General features: G+C 51.5%; 2 protein-coding genes and 2 non-coding genes across 4 annotated transcripts; 3 read left to right on the top strand and 1 right to left on the bottom strand.

Moving 5' to 3' along the window:
• The first annotated feature begins 325 nt into the window (after positions 1-325).
• LOC125529525 (sugar transporter ERD6-like 4) lies at positions 326-4829 on the top strand. The gene is made up of 17 exons (XM_048693938.2): positions 326-794; positions 893-982; positions 1242-1301; positions 1383-1448; positions 1680-1745; positions 1824-1899; positions 2053-2117; positions 2203-2295; positions 2465-2545; positions 2636-2720; positions 3298-3344; positions 3434-3496; positions 3599-3658; positions 3810-3875; positions 3967-4026; positions 4190-4304; positions 4422-4829. The coding sequence occupies exons 1-17, from the start codon at positions 510-512 to the stop codon at positions 4532-4534; spliced, it is 1491 nt and encodes a 496-aa protein (XP_048549895.1). The 5' UTR covers positions 326-509; the 3' UTR covers positions 4535-4829.
• Positions 4830-5070: 241 nt separating this feature from the next.
• On the top strand, positions 5071-5267 carry LOC125533418 (U2 spliceosomal RNA). The gene has a single exon (XR_007294294.1). It is a non-coding gene; the product is annotated as a U2 spliceosomal RNA (small nuclear RNA).
• A 5722-nt stretch (positions 5268-10989) lies between these two features.
• On the top strand, positions 10990-11186 carry LOC147992788 (U2 spliceosomal RNA). The gene has a single exon (XR_015614443.1). It is a non-coding gene; the product is annotated as a U2 spliceosomal RNA (small nuclear RNA).
• Positions 11187-11699: 513 nt separating this feature from the next.
• On the bottom strand, positions 11700-22536 carry LOC147992789 (uncharacterized). The gene is made up of 3 exons (XM_087539139.1): positions 18531-22536; positions 11828-11888; positions 11700-11712 (listed from the first exon to the last, which is right to left on the bottom strand). The coding sequence occupies exons 1-3, from the start codon at positions 20383-20385 to the stop codon at positions 11700-11702; spliced, it is 1929 nt and encodes a 642-aa protein (XP_087395265.1). The 5' UTR covers positions 20386-22536.
• Positions 22537-26468: the final 3932 nt, after the last annotated feature.

The following is a 26468-nucleotide window of genomic DNA, read 5'->3' on the forward strand; positions in this document are numbered from 1 at the left end:
TGAAAGTACAATATTTCAGAAATGAAGGGAGTAGACGACGCGATAGTTCCATGCATCAAACCAAATGCAAACTCTCTCTATGTGTATAGTGGAGGGCTAGGGTCGCGTGCAGAGATCGGATCGCTAACCACATGCAATTTAAATTGCTAACCACGTGCAAATTACAAATTTACGATACAATACAGGTATAAGATTTACAAGTTGATACTCAACACATGTGGCACAGTTGGAGAAGCAAGCGCGTGATGTGGACACGTAGTATTATAACGTCGACGCGCCTATGAACCGGCTGGATACCCAGAAACAGCAGGAGAGACAAATCTGGCCCATTTATTTCCGTTGGCCGAGTACAAAACTGGATTATTCTCCAGCTCAGACACGGCTTGTCCCAAATCCGCCACCAACTTCCGGCTGACCTCTTCTTCCCACTGTCGCTCTTGCTCCTCCCGTCGTCTCCCTCCGATCTTGTCGCCACTATCCCCTCGCGCCTAGCTTCGTTTGGCTTGGCGATGAACGGCGGCGGGGGAGACGAGAGCGGCAGCGACCATGAGGGCAGCGGCACGCGGAAGCCGCTGCTGCTCAAGAACACGGGCAGCTGGTACAGGATGGTGGGGTCGTCGTCGCGGCAGATAGTCGGCGCCTCGTCCATGGCCGTGCTGCGCGAGTCCCACGTCTCGGCGCTCCTCTGCACGCTCATCGTCGCGCTCGGCCCCATCCAGTTCGGCTTCACCTGCGGCTTCTCCTCCCCCACCCAGGACGCCATGATCCGCGACCTCGGCCTCTCCATCTCCCAGGTCCTTCTTTGGAGCCTCCATGCTTGCTCTGTTTTGACTTCTACTTCTTGGAGTAAAAATGTTGATTAGCTTCGTGTGTGCGCGAGCGTGCTCTGCAGTTCTCGGCGTTCGGCTCGCTGTCCAACGTCGGCGCCATGGTGGGGGCCATCGCCAGCGGGCAGATGGCCGAGCACATTGGCCGGAAAGGGGTGAGAAGTTTCGACCATTTTTCTCCCTTTGACTACTACTTAAGCCAGAGTTAGGACTTGACCTTCTACAATTTGTCTCGAATCTCGTGAGCTACTTAATTAGTTGCGTGCGGCACTCTAAATTTGGAGCTGGTGTTGCAATATTTTTGCAGATGAAGTATATAGTGAGAAAAGTTCAGGCTTCTGTTTTACTCCACTGAACTGAAGTTACATTCTTTTATATACTCTAATAATGTGCTTGCATCTGACTGAATTTCAGTCGTTGATGATCGCGGCGATTCCGAATATCATCGGTTGGCTCGCCATCTCCTTTGCCAATGTATGACATGACACGATGCGCCCACATGTTTCCAAGCTTACTTCCACAACCTTTTCCTTCATGCTTATGTTTCATCTACAGGACTCGTCGTTTCTCTATATGGGACGGTTGCTCGAAGGATTTGGTGTTGGCGTCATATCATATACGGTTCGTATAGAGCATCTTCGGTGCATGCTTATTTTGTGCCTTTCAGATTTTGAGTACTCACCTGGTTAAAAAAATGTTCAGGAAAGATAGATCAACTGATATGTCGATATATTGGATGCAGAATGGTCAATAGTTCATACAAAATTTATATTACTGTCGATGCATTATTGGACTAGTTAATAGTTACAACACTAACTGTTATGTATGAATTGTGTGATGCCATCATACCAGGTGCCTGTATACATAGCAGAGATATCTCCTCAGAGCACAAGAGGAGCTCTTGGCTCTGTGAACCAGGTACGCCGCCTATTCTCACTAGTCACAAGTACATGGATTGTTCATGTCAAACTCACCGTGCAGTTGTTCATTATGTAGTTGTCTATCACCCTTGGTATCTTCTTGGCCTATGTGCTAGGCATGTTTGTTCCTTGGAGGTTGCTGGCAGTACTAGGTAATGCAACTAATAAACACCTATCATATTACTGCAGTTTGGTATTGCTGTTACCATTTTGCAGTTAATTTCTGATACCCTGTTTTTGTAAGAATTTTCATTAATTTCTGACACCCGGCTTCTGATGCAAATCTCTGTCATCCATTCTTGTAGGGACCTTGCCTTGTACATTGTTGATTCCTGGTCTATTCTTCATCCCGGAGTCTCCAAGATGGCTGGTGTGTACATGCTCAAGTTCGATATATGAAGCAGAGCATCACTCTGAAATCTGTAATGACATTCTTTTTATGCATCTGTCTTCAGGCAAAGATGAACTTGACGGATGATTTCGAGACTTCTCTGCAAGTTTTGAGGGGTTTCGAGACCGACATAACAGCGGAAGTGAATGATATAAAGGCAACCACTTGGACTCTTTTTCTCTCTCTTATTGAGTTGGAAATCCTTCTGAAGTATTTTCAGCCTAGTATAATTTCCTTAAAATTGGAAATGTGTCTATATGTGTGTCACTCTTCTAGAAGTAACATCATTGATTTTAGATTTGAACTTTTTGATTGCTATTGTGCAGAGAGCTGTAGCATCTGCAAACAAAAAGGCTACGGTCCGTTTTCAGGAGCTGAATCAAAAGAAGTACCGAACTCCCTTACTAGTAATTTCCTTACCCTTTTTCATATTTTTGGTCCATCACATACAAAAGTTACTGCATTTTTAAAATGATAATTATGCTACATTTGGGCAGATAGGAACTGGCCTGCTAGTACTTCAAAATTTATGTGGGATAAATGGCATACTGTTTTACGCAAGTAGAATCTTCAGAGCTGCAGGTGAGTTATGCAGCATTTTCCTTTCTAGGTGTTTTTTTTATCGTTTAGGCATAGCTAGTTGTAGGCATGACTTTTCGGATGGAATTAGGTTACCTTTGCTAATTTAGACTGGAATAATAGGAGAGGTGTTTGGTTGTTTGCTACATAACCAACCTGACAGTGACAGGGGATCCCAACAGATTTATACCCAACAATTCCTTGTAATTATGAGTTCAGCACTATGCTAGCTTCAATAAATATACTCCCTCCGTTCCGAATACTTGTCTTGGATTTGTCTAGATACGGATGTATCTAGCACTAAAATGAGTCTAGATACATCCGTATCTAGACAAATCCAAGACAAGTAATTCGGAACGGAGGGAGTAATACAATAACTAACTCATGGCATGGTTTTTCATTCTGCTTTCTCAATCGAAGTAGGAAGATGCAATTTCATTGTCTACTGTAAAATCATTCGTCTTGACCAAATAGCTTCAAAGTACCAGCAGTTTCATCTGTTTCTGAAGTACAAAAATGATTTTCCTTAAGTACAATTGTGATACTTTGGCTTGTAAATATGACATGTAAAGTTCATTAGGGTTCACAAACAGTGACCTGGCCACATGTGCACTTGGAGCTATTCAGGTATGTGATGTAACATGTTTTGAGGCCATTTAAGTTATCTTTTTTAGCAAGGTTCGATCTCGTCTCACTGACAGCACTACCTCTATTAGGTTCTCGCCACCGGAGTTACAACCTCGCTACTAGATAAAGCTGGCCGACGGATGCTCCTTATTGTAAGTTCCTCACAACCTCGCTACTAGTTTGTAAGCTGTATGTTTTTTAAATGAAGTGTAAGCTGTATGTAACTGTAATATATTTCCCACTTCAAATTTCAGATCTCTACTGCTGGGACAACTCTAAGCCTTCTTGCAGTTTCTGTTGCATTTTTCCTCAAGGTATATTCAGGTGTCTTAGCCTTTGATTCTGGTAAAAAAAACATGGCATTTTAAGATGCTGAGCGGCAAACACTATTTATCACTGGGTGTCTTCCTCTTCTGCCAAGTCACTCTGAACTTATCGTATGGTTGTGATGGTTATTTGTTACAGGACAATCTACCACATGATGCTCACTCGGACTACATCTTAAGCATGGTGTCCTTGGTGGCTCTTGTGGTATGTCTGCAGTTACATCATTTCGTCGTGTGACATATGCGGTGAACGAAGCTGTGCCAAAAAATCTTCTTAACCTGGATGTTTTCTTCAGGCTTATATCATCACCTTCTCCTTCGGCATGGGTGCCATTCCATGGCTCATAATGTCAGAGGTAAGAGCTGCTGGCCTCTCATAGCCCTCTGGAGCATTTACATAACCACAACTCAGAGAGATGCCATGAATAACAATTCAGAGCAGGCATCTGAAATTCACAACCGATGCATAAGCGAAATATTCTGAATTCTTCAGTTCCAACTTTGAATGAACATTTTCAGATCCTCCCGGTGGGTATCAAGAGTTTCGCGGGGAGCTTCGCAACGCTGGCCAACATGCTCACTTCCTTCGGGGTGACAATGACGGCGAACCTGCTGCTGAGCTGGAGCGCTGGCGGTACGTGACTGTTCAGCGCCTCTGCTCTCCCCTCTTGCCTGACCAAGGAATAATTCTGAACCATGAAACTTGATGAACTTTTACATGTTCATTCATCATCTTTGTAAATGATTGCAGGGACTTTCGCGTCATACATGGTCGTGAGCGCGTTCGCCCTCGTGTTCGTCATACTTTGGGTGCCGGAGACCAAGGGGAGGACCCTGGAGGAGATACAGTGGTCGTTCCGGTGAGCGATCTTGATCCGCGGCGCCACCGGGTCGTCGCAGATGGTGTGTAGCTCTTCAAGTTAGGGTAAAAAAACGTATGTTAGGCTGGCAAGAATTGGTTTGCACGGTCAGCGATCTTGGCTCTTCGAACCTTGCAGCCAGTTCCCACCAAGTGGAATCAGTAGTACCGGTCACATTATTTCTTCTTCTTTTTGAGTTGTTTGGATTGCTTACCACATGTATCACGTGGTACATTATTTCTTCTTCTGTTATGTATCTTTTGTAAGACAAATGCAGAAAATCATATTTTCAGCGGGAACGAGCAGCCCCAGAAAGGCCGTGTGTTTCCTGCCGAGGCTGTACGGCTGGGCCGGGCTTTGAGGCCCAGTCTTCTTTCTTGGTTTCTGTGCCCAAACGGTAATCAAGCTAATCAAATTTGTCTAAAAAAAAGCTAATCAAATAGAAAAGCCTCCCGGTTAGATTAGTCCCACACCGCTTGCGCGGCTCGGCATAACTGTTGGGACGGGTATAAGAGGAGGGGCAAGGCTTTGTTTCAACTCATACCTTTCTCGGCCTTTTGGCTAAGATCAAGTGTAGTATCTGTTCTTATCAGTTTAATATCTGATATGTGGATTACATGTCCACAACGATATTAAATTTATTTTTTAGGGGGAGGATCCATCATAGTGGCTTGCCACTAGAGTCCTTGTGTGTTTCCTGGGCGTTGCACTACTGCCCTGGGTGTGGCGCACCCCAACAAAAACCAAATTAAATATTTAATTCAACTTGCAATTTGATTTGATTAAATCTTTTAATTCAGAATAAATTGAACTGTGAAACAACAAACCTGATCAAATCGCTAATCACGACCCAAAGAGGTAATACCGCGCCTACGTTCACTGTGTAAGAAACTCGTAAACATTTTGTGTAGACAAGTATTATGAAGTCTGGTGCCTACTGGTAAAAACATTACCAAGCAGTAGGGCTCCGTTTAAAGTTTGTGAGCCCAATGAGGTCAACTCATTTTTTGGTTTGGTTCAAAAACAAATGAGTTGGTACAAGCTTTGTTTTTGTATCTCGGTTGTAATATGAGCCGAGAGAGGGTGATCCAAGTCTAGCTCGCTCAATTTTGACTAGAAATAGGTTAAGCTAGCATCGTAGGTATGCTATCTTCAGTACACATAATGAGCTACTGAGGAATAAAGGGGGGATTCGACCAAATCATAATAATGTCTTACCTTTATACTTAGGAAAAATTGGTCGTCTTTTGATAGGTGCGAGAATTTTTGTGTTCCACACCCCTCCCCCACCACACAGACACACAGAAATTTATCTTATTTGTCTCGAAAATGGCTCATGATGGGCTCGAGATCATTACAAACAGAGTATGATCAACTCTGGAGTCCGAACTCTAGAAACAGGCTTTCGCCCGCTTTATATATAAACAAACAACCAATCAAAGTACACGAGCGAACAATACAAGATGGAGAAGTAGCCCTCTTAAAAGCAGATTCGAGATATCCGGTTCATGCAGAACGCACACAACTACGCTACTGAAGGAGAATACATGAAGGACTATGTACGACACCACGCTACGCCTTAGCACACCTAAGATCCACGATAAAGCCCTCAAGAGGGAAGACGACGTGAAGCGTCGCCGCTGCCGAGTCCGTGGACGTGAGCTTTCACCTGGAACCTTGGCACGGAGAGGAGAACCACAACGAAGTCTTCAAGAAGAAAGCGACACCCACGAGCGTCGTCGCTGTAAGCGAAAGCGCAGAGCTTTCGCTCGGCAGCTCAACCGTATCACACGAGGTCACCAAGACAAACGCGACAATCCCAGACTGCCAAATCTGGATCTAGGTGTCGCCACTATCAACGACGGAGGACACGCCAAAGCCACCTCCATTCTTTCAGGAAAATGCCATGTTTTTCAGGAACCTTGCCTTGCACATTGTTGATTCCTGGCCTGTTCTTCATCCCGGAGTCTCCAAGATGGCTGGTGTGTATACGCTCAACTTCGATATATGAAACAGAGCTTAACTCCGAAATCTGTAAAGACATTCTTTTTATGCATCTGTCTCCAGGCAAAGATGAACTTGATGGAAGATTTTCGAAAAAGGCTTTCGCCCCGCTTTATATATAAAGCATGATCCCAACAACCCAGTACAAACGCACGCCACCACAACACATGCACACACCCAAGGCAAGATACAAAGGCGCTGAGCGCGGCAACACCATCCCTAAAACTACACCGCGAAGAGATGAAGTCGCATATGAAGAACTGTGGGCTCTAAGGCGGCGCCTTCAGGAAGGATATGACACCGGAGCGCCGCCACCGCCCAACCGAGGATTGGAGTTTTCCCCGGAGCCACACGACGGACAATGAGAGCCGCGACGACGCCTTCAAGAAGGGAACGAGATTCGCCGCCGCCGGTCCGTCCGAAGATAGAACAGGTTTTCACCCCGACCAAAACTCACCGCCACCGAACGCCACACCCTGGCGACCATGCCGCCCACACGGCCATGGCCACCAAGCAACACCAAGCCACGGCCTCCGCCCGAGAGCACCGCGCAACCACCACCAGAGCCGCCGCCCCGGCATCCAAGACCTTGACACCACCTCACCCGAGACCTACCGCTATCCCAACCAAAGAGACGAGCGGAAAGGTACCACCTTTCGCACCCCTGGGCGACCCCAAGCGCCGAGACCCAATAGGCCGGCCACCTGGCCTCCATCGACCCGTCCTGCAGCACCGGGCGCGAGGCAAGCTTGGTCCCGCAACACCGTGCGCGAGACGAGGTTAGTCCTGCTGCATCGTGCGCGAGACGAGCTTAGTCCTGTGGCACTGTGCGCGAGACGAGATCGGACCTGCGCACCGAGCGCGAGACGAGCGGTGGATCGCAGCTGGGAGAAGGGCAGCCCTTTGCCGAAGTAGCGACCAGACGACGGGGAGGGGGCTAAAGGCCGATACAAGCCGCCTACGAACAAACCGACGCCAGGACGTGCCAGCCGTCGCCGAAGCCGACTTGCCAAGCCACCGTGGAGCCATCCACGGCCGGAGCAGCGGCCACGGCCACTGCCCAACCCGCGCCATCCGCCGAGCTCCAAGCGTCAGAGCTGCCGGGCACGCACCCGCGCGTCGAGCCGCCGAAGGGGAGGGACGCCACCGAAGTCCCCAAACATGGCCGATCCAGGTCGAGGACGGAGATGCCCAAACTCCCCGCAGGCCCCCGCCGCCACGGGGCCACCACCACGAAGCCCACCACGCCGCCGACCGCGCACGGGAGCTACGCCACCCATACACGCCGGGCGTCGCCGCAAGCCCCGCGCCGCTGCCACCCGCCGGAGCGCCGCTGCGAGCCAGGCGGAACCAGGCCAGCCCCCGAAGCGTCCAGCCGCACCTCGCAGCCCCGCACGCCGCTGGCCGGCCCTTGCCGTCGCGACCCGCGTCGCCTGCCGGCCGCCGACCCGAGCATCCGCTCGATCCAGGCGGAACCAGGCCAGCCCCCGAAGCGTCCAGCCGCACCTCGCAGCCCCGCACGCTACTGGCCGGCCCTTGCCGTCGCAGCCCGCGTCGCCTGCCGGCCGTCGACTCGAGCATCAGCCCGATCCAGATCTGGGCCGAGACGCCCGCCGCCACCGCCTGAGCAAGCACGCCCCACCGTGCCCCTGACGCGCAGCCGCCCGCGCCCCCAACCTAGGACGCCTCCGCTGCGCTATCCCGGCCGCCGCCACGCCACGCCATCCTGCATAACGGCGCCTCTCCATGGCGTGGAACTGTCCCGCGCCAGCCCGCCACGAGGAGGGGGAAGATGCCCCGCCGCCGCCGTCGCCGGCCGGGCTTTGCCCGGCGGCGCAAGCCGGCGGCGGCGAGGAGGAGGGGGGAGGAACGGGGGGCTGGAGGAGATCGCTAGGGTTTGCCTCGCCGCTCGCGGGAGCGGACGAGACGAAGCGCACCTGTCTATTGGTTTTTAGTGCCTAGCCACTTTCTGAACACTGTACTCCCATTGATGGAAGATTTCGAGACTTCTCTGCAAGTTTTGAGGGGTTTCGAGACCGGCATCACAACGGAAGTGAATGATAGTACTCCCTCCGTCCCAAAATTCTTGTCTTAAATTTATCTAGATATGGATGTATCTAATACTAAAACATGACTTGATACATCGGTATTTAGACAAATCTAAGACAATAATTTTGGGACGGAGGGAGTATAAAGCAAGCACTTGCACATTCTGTTTTTTTTGTTATTGACCTGGAAATCCTTCTGAAGTATTTTCAGCCTAGTATAATTTTATTTTAGGCACATTTTCTATAACTGTGCAACACGCGATGCCGTGGATGCCCTTAATTTGGACATGTTGGTTTCCTTCCCAAACAAAGGGCTCAGAGGGAGTATTAGCCAAGAGACTCCCCCGACCCAGGGTTCCTCCCTCCCTCCCCCCGCCGCCGGCCGTCCTAGCCCCCGCCGCCGCCGCCGGTCGCCGGCCGCCCCACCCCCTTCCCCTCCCTCCTCCCCCCTTCCCCTGGATCAGCTCCACGCCGCCTCCTCGGGAGGTGGCCGGGGCGGCGCGAGCCCTCCTTCCCCTTCGGCCGCCCTCGTCGCGCCCTCCCTCCCTGCCGCCGCCGACGGGCGCCCCCGGCGCGGGCCGGGTGGTGTTGGCGGCGGCGGGGCCGGCCTGTCCCCGCGCGCGCGGCTCCCTGCCCGGGGCATGGAGGTGGCGGCGGTGCCCCTCGGCCTGATGATGGCCCGGCCTCCCGGCGCGGTGGCCGGCAGCTCGCTCGGTGGTGGCACGGCCCCTTGGCGGCGAGACGATGTGGTGGCGCTGGTTGGCCGGTGGCGCGCCCCCGGCCCAGATCGGGGCCCGCGGGCCCCATCTGGGTCCTAGCGGGCGGCCCCCGGCGTGGCTTCGTCGTCGTCTATGTGGTGAGGTGGTGGAGCAGCTCGGACGGGGGGCAGCGACGCCAACGGCATGCATCCTGCGGCGCGGAGGCGGGAGTTGTCCGGGCCTCTGAGGGCTCGGCCGGGCCTGTGGGGCCACGGGCCCAGCAAGCTCCCGCTTTGGCGTCCGGTCGGCTACCGTCATGGACGGTGGAGGTGGGGCCCTCTAGTATGCTGACGGTGCTGCTGCCCTAGTCCCGGCTCCCCTTCTTCGTTGTGCAGGCCATCTTCGCGGTGCCGTGGTGAGACAGCGTGGGATGCTTCGTGTCCGTGTGCACAGGGTGGTGGTCAGTTTGGTGGCGAGCACCGGAGTGCCTGAGGTGGAGGATGGGATCGGGAGAAATCCCTGTTGGCTTGGCCGACACCGACGCGGTGGCGCCTAAGGGTGCCATCGTACCTTCCTGGAGGGCATCGGGGCTACCCTTCCTCTTTCCTCGCCGTGTACCGGGGGAAACCTTTGGTAGCAGCGTCGTCATCGTCGCGTCCCTTCTTGGAGGTGTTGATTGGTACCGGCGCTTCGGAGTCTCGGAGCTTGGGGGACGATTTCCGGTGGAAGCAGCGGTCGCGAGGCTCCGTCGTCTTTATCGTTCCGCCGTTATCGGCATTTGTTTCTTTTCTTTTTTCTTTTTCTTTTCTTTTTGGCGTGGTTGTGCTGCTTCCGCTCCAGCACCTATCGTTGGTTGTATTGGATGTTTGCTTTGTAATACAAAGCGGGGGAAACTCTTTTTCATAATTTGGACATGTTATGCAGCCCTTCCCCACTGGTTAGTGATACTATAGTTCAGACTTCAGAGCAAGTATTTAAATTACACAACCCATGCATTAGCGAAGTACTCTGAATTCTTCAGTTCCCAACTCTGAATGAATGAACATTTTCAGATCCTCCCAGTGGGCATCACGAGTTTCGGTTCAGAAGGACTTCGTTCAATCGATGTTTAGGATGGAGCCATCACATGACTGCTCGGCCCTTGTGCTCTCCCCTCCCCTATCGCCAGCGTGACCAAGAATGGATTCATTCTGAACCATGGAATCTGAAGCGAATTCACATGTCTATCTTTGAAAAATCTCTGCATGCAAGGACATTGGCGCCCTACATGGTCATGAGCACGTTCATCCTCGTGTTCGTCGTGCCCGGTCATCGCATATTGGTGTGGAAGAGTTGGTTCGTCGTGACCGGAAATCTTGGCCCTTAGTGTTCAAGCTAGTTCCCACCAAGTGAACCTAGTAGTACGAGTCACGTTTCTTTTTCTATATGTTTTTTTAGGGGTTTTTCTATATGTATAGCAGTAGTATTTTTTACTATAAGACAGTCGCCGGAAAGAAAAAAATTATTTTCAGGGGAACAACCTACAAGCCCGTATTGGTGGGCCTTTACACGTACGGGCTTTGAGGCTTTCTGTACCGTATTGCTTGCTGGGCTTCTGCGCCGAAACGTTAATGAACTGCAGACAGTAACATTAGTCCCACACTGCTAGCGCAGCTCCGTGGAGCCTGTCAGATGGGTATAAGAGCAGGGGCAAGGCTCCATAGCAACTCATACCTTTCTCGGCCTTTTGACTAAAATCAAGTGTAGTATCTGTTCTTATCAGTTTAATATCTGATATATGGACTACATGTACACAACGATATTAAATTTATTTTTTGTGGGGGAGAATCCATCTTAGTGGCTTGCCACTAGGGTCCTCGCGTGTTCGTCGGGCGTTGCACTATAGCCCGGGTGTGGCGCGCCCCACCCAAAACTAAATTAACCTTTTTTACTTGCCTTGTTCCCTGGTTCATGGTATCTTCCTTCTTTGGTTGAAAAAATCTTTAGAAAGAAAGATCAATTGGCAAAAGAGAAAGGAATGTTCTCTAAGACCTGGTTCATACACTGGATGCAGAATGGTTACTTGTTTATACCAATTTATTTTATTGCAAAAAGATTAATGAGCTACTTAGTAGTACTCCTTCCATGCAACCATCCACATCACTAATCAACATGCAACCATCCACATCACTCCACCTCAGCAGTCTACCACATCAGCAAATCCAGACACTTTTTTAGGGAAAATACCCGTCTTATTCCTATGATTTAGTTTCTCTTCCGCCCACTTCATCTTCCATCTGGTGGTACTTGCTGCAGTCTTATTCTGAACTTTTTCCTAATTTTTATTTTCCTCACTATATATTTTTTTATCCTGAGATGTTTCCAGACAGATGTGAGTGTCCCTAATACCCTGCTTATTGCAAATTGTGAAGTTGTCAGGTCATGGGTTGCAGCTGCAGAACACATATCAGAATATCACAGGTTATTCAGTGTTAATTGGCTTCCCATTACAATTTCAGTTTGTTCGTGCAGAGTAGCGTGAGTTTTCAGATGCATGTAAATATATACATCTGGTCTCTTAGGTCCTGCATGCAGTTCTTAGTTAACCTTCTCTGCCAGTTTCTTATGCCTGTGTATAATCGTATAATTAAGGTGATTCCTCAAATTTGTATGTATTCCTGTGTGGAGTATACTAACATTAACATGCTCGTGAGGGCCTAAACTAGGAATTCTTCATACTGATCATTAATTGTCTCAGAATAGAGCTGACCAGACAGTTGTTTTGTACTGTAGTTCAATGAGGAAGCACGATCACTTTTGTGAAGAAATACAAGACTAACATTCACCCGGAGAGGTAATAATTTGTCCTGTATACCTCCTAAGTTGCAAGTTGCAACTATATAGTATGTTGCTTACTCTTTATTTTACTTCCCATGCACATATCAATTTGAGGGTATATGCATATTTATCTTCCTGAGGTAAGTCATATACAGGTTTTACTAATGAGCAAGATGGCTGACTTACTTTTTTCTATTACTGTTTTGTATTGCTGAAGATGTCCAACAAAATGTAAAGAAGGTTTTTTTATGGTATGCCATCCATAATCTTCTTTGTTGTTCATCAGATCTTTCTATTACTTAATTGTAATGCAAGATAAATGTATCTTCTCTTAATAACATAACTATCTTGATGTTTACAGGTTGCTTTTGTCTTGATTATGTAGTTTCCTAACATACAACAACTTCAATTTGATAATTGGCCACTCAAGCATGGATGGTAATGTAGACGGAAATGGTTATACATAATATGGGATTTAAAATTTTAGACAAGTGTAATATTTCAATTCTTTCCTATTCTCAATCCATCTGATGTCCCAACTACAAATTCTCCTTTAGAGACACGATGAAAACATGAGAATTAGGCTGTTATTTTTGGTTTTTGAAAGATTAGCAGCACCTCAGCGATGCCGATTACATAAAGGTAATGCACCAATCAGTGGATTAGGTTGTTATTCTATTTGATCAGAGTTATGTTATCCAATGCATAGAATTAGTCAAAAGAGCGAAAACCTTACTGTTCTATCGGGACTAATGAAATTTGTATGCCTCCTGTTTTTGGGATGGATTAAAGTAAATGTGCACGGGAGTTCTAATGCAGATTGCACACAATCAAGACTTGGGGTTATAGCTAGGTGGTGATGTTTTAGTTACAGATTGATAGTTTATTCCACTTGCACATATTGAAAAGCTTAACCATTCTCTGCTTCTTTGATTGTTCGTGCATTGTCCAAAATCTGAATGATGTAAGTAGGGGATTGATCTTACTTACCTATGTATCATTCTAAAGTATCTTCAAATAAGAATAATTTATTCATCGTTTTGTTGATCCTTTTAGGAGTCAGTTGATGAGTGAAATGCCAACTTTAGACAATATTTCCCGCAGCAACGCGCGGGGTATCATCTAGTTATTACAAAATGTGTCCGTATCTAGGCAAATTTAAGAGAAAAAATTGGGACGTTGGTAATATGAATTATGTGCTGCCATCATACTAGGTGCCTGTATACATAGCAGAGATATCTCCTCAGAGCACAAGTGGATCCGTGAACTAGGTGCCTGTATACGACTCGAAAAAAAAACTAGGTGCCTGTATGCATAGCAGAGATATCTCCTCAGTCACAAGTACATGGATTGTTCATGTCAAGCTCACCGTGCAATTGATCATTCTGTAGTTATCTATCACCCTTGGTATTTTCTTGGCCTATGTGCTAGGCATGTTTGTTCCTTGGAGGTTGCTTGCAGTACTAGGTAATGCAATCATATTACTGAAGTTTGGTCTTGCTGCCACCATTTTGCAGTTTGTTCCCTCTTTTTGTGAGAGTTTTCAGTTAATTTATGGCACCAGGTTTCTGATGCAAATCTTTGGTACCCATTCTTTCAGGAATCTTGCCTTGTACGTTGTCGATTCCTGGTCTATTCTTCATTCCGGAGTCTCCAAGATGGCTGGTGTGTATATGCTCAAGTTCCATACATGAAACAGAGCATCATTCTGAAATCTGTAGTGACATTCTTTTTACTCATCCCTCTTCAGGCAAAGATGAACTTGATGGATGATTTCGTGAATCTTTACAAGTTTTGAGCGGTTTCGAGACTGACATCACAACGGAAGTGAATGATATAAAGGCAAGCACTTGCCCTTTTGTTTCTCTTGTTTCATTATCTTGGAAATCCTTTGCAAGTATTTTCAGCCTAGTATAAGTTTCTTATCATTGGTAATATGTCTATATGTATGTCATTCTTGTAGAAGCAACATCGTCGATTTTACATTTGAACTTTTGATTGCTGTTGTGCAGAGAGCCGTAGCATCTGCAAACAAAAATGCTACGCTCTGTTTTCAGGAGCTAAATCAAAAGAAGTACCGAACTCCATTACTAGTAATTTCCATACCCTTTTTCACCTTTTTTGGTTCATTACATATGAAAACCACTGCATTTCTTTAAATGATAGTTATGCTACATTTGGGCAGATAGGAACTGGCCTTCTTTTTTTTTAGAACATAGACGCTGGGAGCGTCCGACCTTAAATTAATAAAGCCCACTTCAGAACAGGCAGAGTAGCTAATCATGGACATTACAAGTTCGATACAAAAGCCAGGGCTTACGCGAGGAGCAGAAAGCTTACGGTTCAGAGCCTGACTGCGAGAATGGTTACAAGGCCGAAGCCCATGGCCTTGAGTACGCAGACTCGCCAAAATAAAGAGCCCACCCTTAGGTAGGCACCACCGGCTCCCTAGCCGCGACATAAACCTGGTGAATACGGACTTGGGCGTGCTTCATGAGTTCAGCGTCCTTCGGCTTCATCAACAGACTCCATTGCTGCAAGAGGAAAGAGCATTTGTAGATAATATTAGCCGGGTGCGTCGGGAGCTGTCCTTCGATGGTAAATTTGTTGTGTGTCAGCCACAGGGACCAAAGCATCGCGCCAATGCTAGTCCACAGCACCCTCTTGCCCTGGCCCTGGACCGAGTCCAGGAGTGCCACCAGTTCGTGCGAGGAGCGCGGATCCCACGAGACCCCAGCCGCCTCACGCATTGCACTCCAAGCAAAATGCGCTAGCGGGCAAAGGAAAAAGACATGGTTCGCGTTCTCTGGCGACCCGCACAGCGCACACGGCCCAGTGGCCGGGCCATTCCTCTTTGCAATGTTAACAGATGTGGGCAGTCGATCGCGTAACAGCTGCCAGAGGAACACTTTGATTTTCAGAGGGACGCGGGCTTGCCAAAGCCCTTTAGCCACTGTCTGTACCGACCCTTGGCACAGTTTGTGGTACAACGACTTGACGGAGAACTTCCCGGACGCATTGAGGTGCCAGGAAACCCTATCTCGTTCCCTAGTTAGCGCCACGGGGGCTACGAGTTGCAGCAAAGCCTCCCACTTTGCTGCTTCCTGCTCGTTCAGGTTACGGCGGAAGGCAATGGCCAGGGGATGAGCCAATGCCTCTGCCACTCGCTGGTCCGGCTCCACAGCTAGAGCATACAACTCTGGGAACACTTCCCAGAGAGGGCCTGTGCCCACCCACAAATCTAGCCAGAATCAGGTGGGGCGACCATTACCGACTTGGAACTTAGCACCTTTATCGAAAGCGGGTCTGATGGCCTGTAGGTCTTGCCAAAAGGGAGAGCCCCTTGCTTCCCCTTCAAAGAAATTCCCGTTGGGAAGTACTTGGCCCGAAGGATGTCAGCCCAAAGTCCAGTCGCTCCTTGCGAGAGTTTCCAGATCCATTTACACATGAGCGCTATGTTCTGTAGTCTGGTGTTGATGATCCCTAGTCCTCCCAAGGATTTGGGCCTACATACCGCAGCCCATTTTACCATGTGGTATTTGCGCTTAAGGCCCGACCCCTCCCAAAAAAATCGTGCCCGCGGCGTGTCCAACTTGGCATGAACCCCTTCTGCCAATAGGAACAGCCCCATAGCAAACATGGGGAGCGAGGAAAGACTCGAGTTGGTGAGAAACAGTCTGGCTGCGGAGGACATAAACTTGCCACGCCACGGGCTCACCTTCTTCCCCGCCTTCCTTGTTAGAGGTGCCCATTCGTCTATCGTCACTCTTCGTGGCGCTAGAGGCAGCCCCAGATGCGTAAAGGGAAATCTTCCCACTTTACAATTGAGGAGGTCTGCGATACGGTGCCCCTCCTCTCTGTCAATCCCCATAGACAGAACTTCACACTTGTGGAAGTTTATTTTTAGGCCGGACATCACTTCACTTAACAGCAGGGCCTTCACCGTAGCGATGCTGTGGTCGTCTGGTTGGAACAGTAGCAGAGTGTCGTCTGCGTACTGCAAGTGTGAGATCCCCCCTGGGATAAGGTGGCCAACCACACCCTTGATATGGCCAGCCGCGGTCGCCCTGCGCAGCATAGGCGCAAGGGCATCTACCACGAAGTTGAACAGGAGCGGGGAGATGGGATCGCCCTGACGCAACCCCCGCTTGTTTCTGAAGAAATTCCCTACTTCTCCGTTTGCCGAAATAGCAGTCTGGCCACCCGAGACCAGCTGCATAATCCGGTGCACCCACATGGCCAAGAAGCCTCGGCTAAGAAGGACCTGGCGCAAAAAATTCCAATGCACACGGTCGTAAGCTTTTTCAAAGTCAAGTTTTAGTAGAATAGCCGGCTCGTTGGTGCGTTTGAGCTCGTGGATGACCTCCTGGAGCGCAAGAGAGCCTTCTAGAATGTTTCGACCGCGTATAAAAGCCGTTTGGGTGCGGCTGATTGTGCGATGCGTAATCGGGACCAAGCGGGAGGTAGTGGCTTTAGAACATATCTTGAACGGTACGTTGATGAGCGTGATCGGCCTGAACTGGCGGATGTTATCTGCCCCGGCCACCTTAGGGATCAACGAGAGGATCCCGAAGTTTAGCCTAGAGATGTCTACCGTCCCGCGCATGAAACCGTTACACACGTCGAAGACTGGGCCCCGAAGAAGCAGCCAGAAGTGCTTGAACATGGCAACGGGCCAGTCGTCCGGGCCTGGCGCAGAATCTGTCTTCATGCTCATGAGAGCCGCATCAATCTCCTCGGTTAAGAAGGCTAGTCCCAGCTCCTCGTTTTCCCGTTCTGAGACGAGCTGTGAAGGGTCCCAAATGGCAGCGTGAACCCCTGCACGCTGTTCTTCGCTCGTCCGCATAAGATTGATATAGAAATCATACACGTGCCGTGAAATGGCCTCCTGCGTCAACAACAATCCTTGGTCGGATTGCAAGCGGAGGATCGCACATCTGCGCCGTCTCCCGTTGGTGTAGGCGTGGAAATACTTAGTATTCGCGTCCCCTTTGAGGATCCACTTTATGCCTCCCCGGCGCCTCCAGTACTCCTCTTCCGCCCGCAGCAAGGACTGAACTTGGTTCTCCAGCGCGTAGCGTCTAGCCCATTCCAGTTCGGAGAACGGCCGAGCGTCAGCTTGCTGGTCAATACTCGCGATCTCGGCTAGAATACCCTCTCTTAGCGATCGCGCCTGCTTGCCCAAGTTGGCTCCCCAGCCCTTGAGGCAAGCCCGGAGGCGGTCCCTACCGCGATCCAGAAGTCCATTGGGCCCCTTTGGTAACCCACCTGGCTGACACAAGCTGCCCACTTTTCCCTAAAGAAGGAGTCAAAGTCAGGATACTCGAACCACGCCGTCTCAAAGTAGAAACGAGGGCTGCCGCGCATCCTTTCCTCCCCTGAAGCTAGGATAAGTGGCACATGGTCCGAGCTGATCCGGGTCTCTGCTACTAACGAACAGAGCGGATACAGCAGTTCCCACTCCGGGGAGATGAAGACTCTATCAAGCACCGACCGCACAGGGTCCAATTGCTTGTTCGTCCACGTGTAGCGTGCGCCCGACCTAGCTACTTCCCTAATAGCCATCGAGGCGATCGCATTGTTGAACATGGACACCCTCGTCCAATTGATGTTATTGTTGTTTTTATCCGCACCCGAGCGAATAAGATTAAAGTCGCCCCCCACCACTAGGGGCGTGAGCGTGTTGCTCACCGCAAGAACCTTAGCTTGCAGTTCGGCTAGAAATGCGGCCGAACGCGCGTGATCTGCTGGCCCATAGACCTGGATCACCACCAGCTCCCTCTGAGTCTGACGGTGGCAAATGTGGCCCGCCAGGAAAAGGGTGCCCGCATCCCACGCGACCACCTCGTATATAGCTTGGTCGAAACCCAAAAGCATACCTCCGGAGTGCCCGTTTGCGGCAAGGTGATACCAGGAGAACCTTTCCAGGGGGTCTATAGATAGTAGGTCGTGGTGCCGGAAGTCCGATTTAATGGTCTCCTGTAATGCTACAATATCTATCCCTTCTTTGTGCATGTACTCCTTCAGTTGTGATCTCCTGCCCGCATGGCCGAACCCACGAATATTCCAAAAGATAGCCCGCATCTAGATGATTCTATTCCGGAGACGGATGCCCCTAGAGGACACCGCTTTGGCCACTCGCCTTGCCTTGACCCTGCAAGGCGAAGGAGAGGGGGCAACCCCTGTTGCCAACACCACCTCATTGGGCCGAGACGATAGAGCGTGCGAAGCCCCTGCCTCCTGCTCTATCTGAACTGCACGCGCCGCTACCGCTGCAGCGATCGCCGCTTGCGCCTGTTCGGTCGCACGTAACAAAGGCACCAGCTCGCGCATACCCCTAGAGTAAGACGCGTCCACCCCACTCTCCCATAACACCTCACATAAATGATCGTCAGAAAAGGACTGTAGAATCGTAAAACGGGGGGAGGGTTACCTGATGTCTCGAGGTTCTTCTGCGCCTGGATGAGCTGGGCCCGCTGCATCGCCGGCAGGCCAGCCTTTGCGCCCCTGGAGCGCGAGCTGGAGCGGACTGGAGCCACTGCCACCGCCTTGGACCTCTTGGCCTGCGTAATCGGGGCCGCCTTGGATGCCTCCTGGAGCAGCGCATCGCCAATGGGCAGCACGGTGGGAGCGGCAAGCGCCATCACCGACTGCCTCGGCGTAGGCGGCGCGCCCAGCGACTCCATGGGCCTGATCCCATTTGTGGTCACCTTGCGCCCCGCAAGCTTCTTCGTCTGCCGCATGGACCCACTCTTGCTGCCGTCGTGCCCACCCGAAGCCGGCGAAGCAACCAAGGATGGGAGGACGGTGCTCACGGATAGCAGAATCAGCGTGCGATCTCCCGCGGGCACACCAGTGTCACAGGAGGCCGTGTGCCCCGCCCTGCCACACTTGAAACACTCTCTGTCGTCAGCGTCCTCCACCGGGATTGGCTCGGCCTCCGTGCCCTTCGACGACCCCACCTGTAGCGAGGACGGCGGCTTGGAGCCCGCCGGCCCCGCGGCCTTGAACTTCTTCTTCTTCTTCGACGCGAAAGGGTCGCCGGACTGGTCGCCTTGGAACTGCGGCATCTCCTCGATGCGCTTAAGCTCGAGCCCCTTTCTCTTGTGCTCTTCTTTCCTCCGCTTCTTGCGTTCCTGGTCCTTCACCCACCACGCCGGCGGTGGCCCCCATCCACCCGACTCGCCTTCGCGCGCCGTGCCATGCGCCTTGGACCGCACCTCGCGCTCGCGGCCGCGCTCCGGCACCGCAGCAGGAGGAGGGAGGGGGCGCTTGTCCAACCGCCGCTCGCCCTTGGAACCCATGGCCACCACCTCAGCAAAGGAGCGCACGAGGGGCGGCGGAGGGGGAATGGGGAAGAGGGAGCGAGCAGAGTGACCGAGACGGCGCACCTCCGATTTGGTGGCTGGAAAACCTAGCGACGGATCTAGGGTTCCTCTGGGCAGCCACAACCACTTAAGTACCGGAGCCACTTGGCATGGGCCATTTGGACCGGGCCGGCCACCCACAGGCCCAGTGGGAGCCTGGCTGCACTGCCCCTGACGGACCGCCCGCTCGTGGGGTGGATCGGGATCCGAAGTGGGCCGAGCAGCCTGGGATCCACCCCGGCCCACCTGGCCCGCCAGCGCCAGGGCTCCAACCCTAGGGCCTGGCAACTCCGACGCCGTCACCGCCTCCCTGGCCGCCGCCGCCGGCGCAGCAGCCACCCATGGGCTCTGCGAGCTCGCCCGTAACAAGAGCCCGACCTCCGCCTCCGGTGCAGAGAGGCCAGCACCCCGCCGACGCGGAGACCTCGACCGGACCGCCCGACGCGCCGCTCCGACCGGAGGAACATGCCGACGAGGACCACGGCCCCCGGGCGCGAAGGCACGCCGCCTGCCAGGGTGAAGCGAGCCCCCGAGCTCCGCCGCCCTGGCTACGAAATCCCCGACCGAGCTTAGGGACGGGCCCCGGGCCGTCCCCTCCCCGTCGACGACTGCGTCCGCCTCCGCATCTGATTCCTCTGACTCCTCCCCCGCCAGGGCCCAAAAACGGCTACCGGACCTGTCGCCAGCGCCTGCCGGCGCGTCGCACCGCCCCTCCCTGGGCGCAGCGCTCGCCGGCGCCACGCCGGACTTGACCAGCGTCCACTCCGCCGAGCCCTGCCGGCTTTCCAACGCTTCCCCCGCGTCGCCCCCTCCGTCGCCCGTAGGATCGCCTCTCCATACAGGAGCCGTTGGGGACATCTCTCTCCGTCCGCTCGGAACTGGCCTTCTAGTACTACAAAATTTATGTGGGATAAATGGCATATTGTTCTATCCAAGTAGAGTATTCAGAGGTGCAGGTGAGTTATGTCCGGTGCTTTTCTTCTCGTTGAAGCATATCAAGTTCCAGGCATGGCTTTTTTGATGGAATTATGATACCTTTGCTAAATTAGGTTAGAACAGGAGGAGAGGTGTTTGGTACATAACCAACCTAACAGTTACACGTTTCACTTTGGCCAAAAAAATTGAAGTCACAGGATGTCACAGCAGATTTATACCCAAGAATTCCTTGTTATTAGTTCAGCCTCTCCTTTAGCATGGGTGCCATTCCATGGCTCATAATGTCCGAGGTAAGAGCTGTTGGCCTCTCATAGCCCTTAAGAGCATTCAGTTAACCATAATTGTTTTTTTGCGGGGCAGATAACCATAATTCAGCGAGATGTCGGGAGTAACAATTCAGAGCAAGCATCTGAATTTCACAACCGATGCATTAGCAAAGTATTATTCTTCAGTTCCAACTCTGAGCGAACATTTTCAGATCCTCCCGATGGGCATCAAGAGTTTCACGGGGAGCTTCGCGACACTGGCCAACATGCTCACTTCCTTCAGGGTGACAATGACAGCAAACCTGCTGCTTAGCTGGAGCGCTGGCGGTACAGGACCTAGGTTACAATTCATCTTATAAACCGTATATCAGGTAAGAGTTGGTTTGCACAGATTGGAAATCTAGGCGATGGGAGTGTTCAAGCTAGTTCCCACAAAGTGAACGTAGTAGTGCGAGTCATGTTTCTTTTTTCCATCATCTTATGTAAGAAAGTCACATGAAAAAACATATTTTCAGGGGAACAACCTACATGCTCGTGTGTTTCCCTCCTGCAGCAGCACAGAGCCTGTCTTGCTGGGCCTTTAAACGTACGGCCTTTGATGCTTTCTATCTTAACTACCGGCGAAGAAAATGTTGGGACCGGCGAACCAAAAAATTTGTACTGATGGATGAAATTGCTGCAACCGGCGAAACAAAAGCTGGAAACGACAAATTAAGAAGCTGCAACCGGGTAAATAAAAATAAATAAAAGGCATGCAGGAGCACAGCGCCTTGCAAACAATGTTGTTGCATCCGCATGGGTTGCGAGCATCGTCGCCTCGACAATGTCGACATTGCAGAGGAGGGCGCGGAGCAGCTCGTCGTTGCCTCATCCACGTCCTCTCACATCGCAGCAAGCCAGCAACAGTTGGGTTCTTGAGCTCTCAGCAGCAGATAGAGCTCGCAACGGGGGTGGGTGGTTGCCCGCCGGAGGGTGGGGGCAGCGAGCGCACTGTGTCGTGCTGCAGACGTGAGAGGTGGACGATGGGGAGAAAGAAGTGGCCATGAATTGGCAAGAGAAGGAGAAATAAAGTGGGCGGGAACGAAGAAGAAAGTATGCGAGGGGATAAGAAAACGAGTGGTAGAGAAGATAAGGCAGGAAAAAAGGAAGGATGTGGAACGCAGGATCTCTCATGATCACACGGTTCCCACGAGACCGGCGCAAAGCTTCCGCCGGCCGTCCGTCAGCCTTTTAAAAAAAACTACCAATTGCACGCACGGGTAACATAAGGGACACATCATGTTAAAAAAAACATAAGGAACTCTTGAGTTTTTTTTTTGCTGCTCAAACTTCTGCAGCTTTTCTATATTTTTTTCCCTGAGAACAATAGCAAACATAGACGTTGTGGATCAAGATCCTGAACACGCGCCATCCCACGAATCTGGATCATGGACAGTGACGCAGGCGTAACTATATAACTCAGGCACTAACCTTGTGCTATGACGTGTTTCTCTGTCGTGCCATCTCACGACCCAGTTGACGCACAATGCTAGCGGCTGCGACTCGGACGAGACCAGGGCTCGACGTCGGCCGGTTCGATTATTTACCTATACATATGACGCACTATTGACCATGCATATATATACGAGCGAATATGATATCAGAACACTTGCACCTTGAGCTTCCTTCAGATCACCACCCCCTCTGTTGTCTTCGCCTATACGCTCTCCACCGTTCCTTCATAATATCGAATAGAGTGCGGGCAACATGGAAAGCATGGAAACCATGGACGGCGTGGACGATCCAGTCCAACATCTCGCTACTCCCGCAGTGCAAATGGTTACCGACTAGTAGCAGTATGTTTGTGTGTTTTTGTTTTGGTACAGCGGAGATGGAGGGAGGGCCTACTTTTATAAGCGCCAAAAGTGAAGAAAGAAAACTGCGGGCATTTCATTTGCAACAGCATGCGGCCAAATCAGCATTCTTCACTGGAGCCAGTGTTACTACTTTGTCCAAAGCGCGTCAAGAGTCTTGCACCGGTCGTCTTACGTTCTTGCGTATATTCTGATTCCGGAAGGTGTGAAGACTTGTAATCCCGGTCGTGGCGAATAATCTACAGGGATGAAAGCAACTGGACCTAAAAATATATATTTTCCTCTTTTTTTTGGGCGGGGGGGGGGGGGGGGGGGGGGGATTTGACGTATGGCCCACTGGTTTTGATTCATCGTAAGTGTAGTGTGTTCTTAGTTCCTTTCCCGCAAAAAAAAAGTGTAGTGTGTTCTTCACCCCAGCCTGTTCGTCCATCCACAACCACGCAAGCCACATCATAAGAAAAAAGGGACTGGGAGTCAGGTAAACTTACAGGGCAGGAAGGAGCACGTCCCACTGAAACCACCGGCCGTAAGCAGAACGACTCGCAAGGTAATTTTACAAGATGCATGGAAAGTTACACTGTGCATGCAAGAAACCAATCCGGTTTTGTTTTGTTTTGCATGCAACGTAGTTTTACAGCGGGATATAGACTATTTAAGCCCAAATTCTTTAAAGCGCACACGCACTTTTTGAAAGAAACAAGCGGCCTCTCTCTCGCGACCGCGTCGGCCCCCGCGGGCGACCGGCCGCGCGACCGGTCTCCTCCCTCCAGCCCCCCCTCCTCCCTTCTCGCCACCGTCGCCGGCGCCCGCGGCCGGCTTGGCCCCGGGGCTGCTGGTGGCGGCGGCCTCCTGGCCCTTCCCCTCCCGGTCGCTCAACGGCGCGGGCGGAGCTGCTCCGGGGGGTGCATCTAGGCGGCGGCGGTCTGGCGTGGCGGCGGGGCTCCGTGGCGCATGCAGGCGAGCAGCTGGGCGGCGGCGCTGCCGTTGGCGGCGGGGCGACGGGATCTGGCGTCGTCCGCTCGGCCCAGATCTGGGCCCTTCGGGCCCCATCTGGGCCTGGGCGGGGCGGCAGCGGGGATGGTCTCCGGCGTGGCTTCTGGGAGCGCGACGAGTGGCTGGGTGTCGGCGGCGCCGACGCCGGCCTGCTGCATCGCGGCCGGTGGGGCTTAACGGGCCCGCTTCGGGCCTGGCTGGGCCAGGGGTGGCCCGGCATGCCCCGCTGCCGCGTTCGGACGGCTACCGCGATGGTGCCGGAGGCACGGGCCTCCCGCATGACGGCGGTGGAGGTGGTTCCCTCCCGCTCGGCGTCGGTGTTGCTGCTCCCGTCGTGGTGAGCTTCTCTCCGGTTCTCTCGGCCTCGTGGTGGTGTTCGTAGTGAGGCGGCGTGGCGGCGGCGCTACTGCGTTGGCGCATGGTGATGGGCGACGGTTTGGTGGGTCGGTTCCGTCCGGTTGGGCGGTTGGGGTTGGAATGCGGGAGAAATCCCTACTGGCTTCGGCCCCGACGCGGTGACACATGCTGGTGCCACCATTCCTTCCTGGAGGGTGTCGGTGGTATCCACCCCCACCTCCCTCCACGTGTCGGGGGAAACCCGAGGACTCGTCCGGGCAGCAGCGTCGTCGGTGTCGCATCCCTTCTTGGAGGTGCTGCTTGGTATGCGGCGGTTCGGAGCCTCGGTCTGTGGTGATCTGTATCCGATGGGCGCCGCGGTGGCGGGTCATGCGCGCTTTGCCGAGCTGCCATGGTTGGCATTTGTTTCTTCTTCTTTTTCTTTTGGTGTGTTGTGCTACTCGCCACAGCGATCTCTGTACTCGGTATTGGTTGCTTTGGAATACAAAGCGGGGGAAACCCTTTTTCGGTAAAAAAACAAGCGGCCGGGCTTCATAGCCATGCATGAGTAGTTTTTTTGTCTGCTATTGTATGTCGTTATTAGTATTAAATGTGTTCACACTGGTTAGTTCGATTTGAAAGAAACAACTTCATGTGCAATTATTTCTGTTTTTTGAAATTTTTAAAAGCCATATCTTTCAAACTGCGCGTCCAATTTCAGATCCGTCTTCACTGTTGGATTCTTCGCGATGAGATCTTTGAAACTAGTGTTGGAAATATTAGCACTTTTCTGACTAATCTAATCCACGAGTAAACAGTAAGCATGGCAAATACGGTATGCATCTCATACCGATACCTAAGCATGTGAGCATGTATAGTACATAGAACCAAAACATATATGAACAGCATATATACGGCCAGCACATGAACGAGCAAATAGGGGATGAACGAGTCATACCCTCCGGTTGGCCAGGCCAATGCGGCGGCGGCAGCGGCAGCCTCGGCATCGGCCGAGGCCTTCTTCTTGGCGGTGGTGTCGTCAGCCATGGGGTCGATGCAGGGGAAGTAGTGGAAGCAGAGGTAGACAGAGACGGGGACGGATCGGGAGCAGTCGTGTCGAGACGCTCCCCAAAAACCTTATTGCCGTTCTCCCGGGCAGGATCTCGAACGACAGGGTTCCGGAGGCACCTGCTCTCCCGACCAACCGTGAACGCGGTCGTCGGGATGGGATCGCCGGAAGCAGCACAGTGAGAGGAACAGTAGATGACGGCTAGGGTTGTATGAGAGGGAGTGAGTGAACTGAGTTAGGGTTCACTCCACTAGCCAGCACCTTCTTATATAGGCCTTCGGGTAGATGGGCCTGGGCCAGGCCCACGATCGAGTCCGCGAACAGCCCATGGTCCAACGTCTCGGACAGTGGCGCTTCCGTAAGCGTCTCGTTAACTAATTAACCATTCCTGAGCGGCAAAAATAAGCTTTGGCTTGGCTCATTCCCGCAACCTGCAACCCGCGGCGCGCGTGCGTCGTGACGAGGAGAGGCGGGCGGCGGAGGAGGAGGAGCGCGCGTGTACAACTTCTATTCCCAAGCTCCCAATAGCAAGTGGTAGAGCAACCCTGATAAAGAGGTCTCACTCTTCTTACTGTAGCAGTATGGGACTAAACTTCCCACACTTCCCACCACTTACCGTACACATGCATGGGCCTTAGAGATTAACTAGGGATTATTGTCTTATATGGGTCTAAGCCCATCCATAATCCATAAATCCCCCACCAGATCGCGAGGCACATAAGTTTGTCAACTATTCCAAACAATGTTTGATATACCAGAATTTTCAGTGGAGACTGTTAAGTTGAACTTCCACCTAGAGCAATAGGATTAGACTTGTTCACAACTGAACAATGGACTATGCCTTGAATTGTCAGTTTGGCGTGCAGAAGTTTCGCCTATTGTCAGCTGATACGTGGTTGCCGAAGGCTAAACCCCACGGGTGGAGCTTATTAGTCATATCCATACCTTCTCATGAGCTTCCTAGAGATCACCCAATCTCATAGACTGTGACCAGCAGTCGGGCTCACATAGGTGTGTTCCTCCAAAGAATGCTCTGTAGGTTAGCATCTTGTTTACATAAGCTTTGGAACACATTAGGACAAAAGTCAGCCTGCCTTACAGAATTGAGAGTATTATGCATCTCCCATGGAGTGGGTTAATTAAGGATACTCTCCTCAGTTGACCACTGGATTGTTTTTCCAGGTCCTAATTCACGGGATCTCTGGTCACATAGGTTGGGTTACCCCATGGCAACTTACGTGGGTCTCATGCCCATCTCTCTCGATGCAGTTTCTATCACAATCCGTGATAGCCCTTTCATAAAAGGGTCTGCCAGATGTTTAGCAGTCTGGATATAATCCAATGTTATCACTCCGGAGTTTCTTGATTTTCTGACAGATTTCAATCTTCTTCTTATGTGCTTTGTGGATTTCATATTGTCCTTTGAACTCTTAGCCTTGGCAATCACGTAAGTTGAAAAGAAAATTGTATCTCCTTCCACTTGCAATTTCATGCCAAGCTGATGCCAACAAATCACCGGCACGTGCAAAAAATGGTTTGCACCGCATTCCT

This window comes from Triticum urartu, chromosome 1A (genome assembly GCF_056163025.1).
Source record: "Triticum urartu cultivar PI428250 chromosome 1A, HENAU_Tu73, whole genome shotgun sequence".
Lineage (NCBI taxonomy): Eukaryota > Viridiplantae > Streptophyta > Magnoliopsida > Poales > Poaceae > Triticum > Triticum urartu.

Bases quoted from the DNA above. Each gene is read 5' to 3' on its own strand.
- LOC125529525 (XM_048693938.2), top strand. From the start codon at position 510: ATGAACGGCGGCGGGGGAGACGAGAGCGGCAGCGACCATGAGGGCAGC. The intron at 2,296-2,464 runs GCAACCACTTGG...GCTATTGTGCAG, and splicing joins CGGAAGTGAATGATATAAAG to AGAGCTGTAGCATCTGCAAA. The intron at 3,497-3,598 runs GTAAGTTCCTCA...TTCAAATTTCAG, and splicing joins GCCGACGGATGCTCCTTATT to ATCTCTACTGCTGGGACAAC.
- LOC147992789 (XM_087539139.1), bottom strand. From the start codon at position 20,385: ATGCCATTTATCCCACATAAATTTTGTAGTACTAGAAGGCCAGTTCCG. The intron at 11,889-18,530 runs GTAACCCTCCCC...GATTATACACAG, and splicing joins GAAGAACCTCGAGACATCAG to GCATAAGAAACTGGCAGAGA.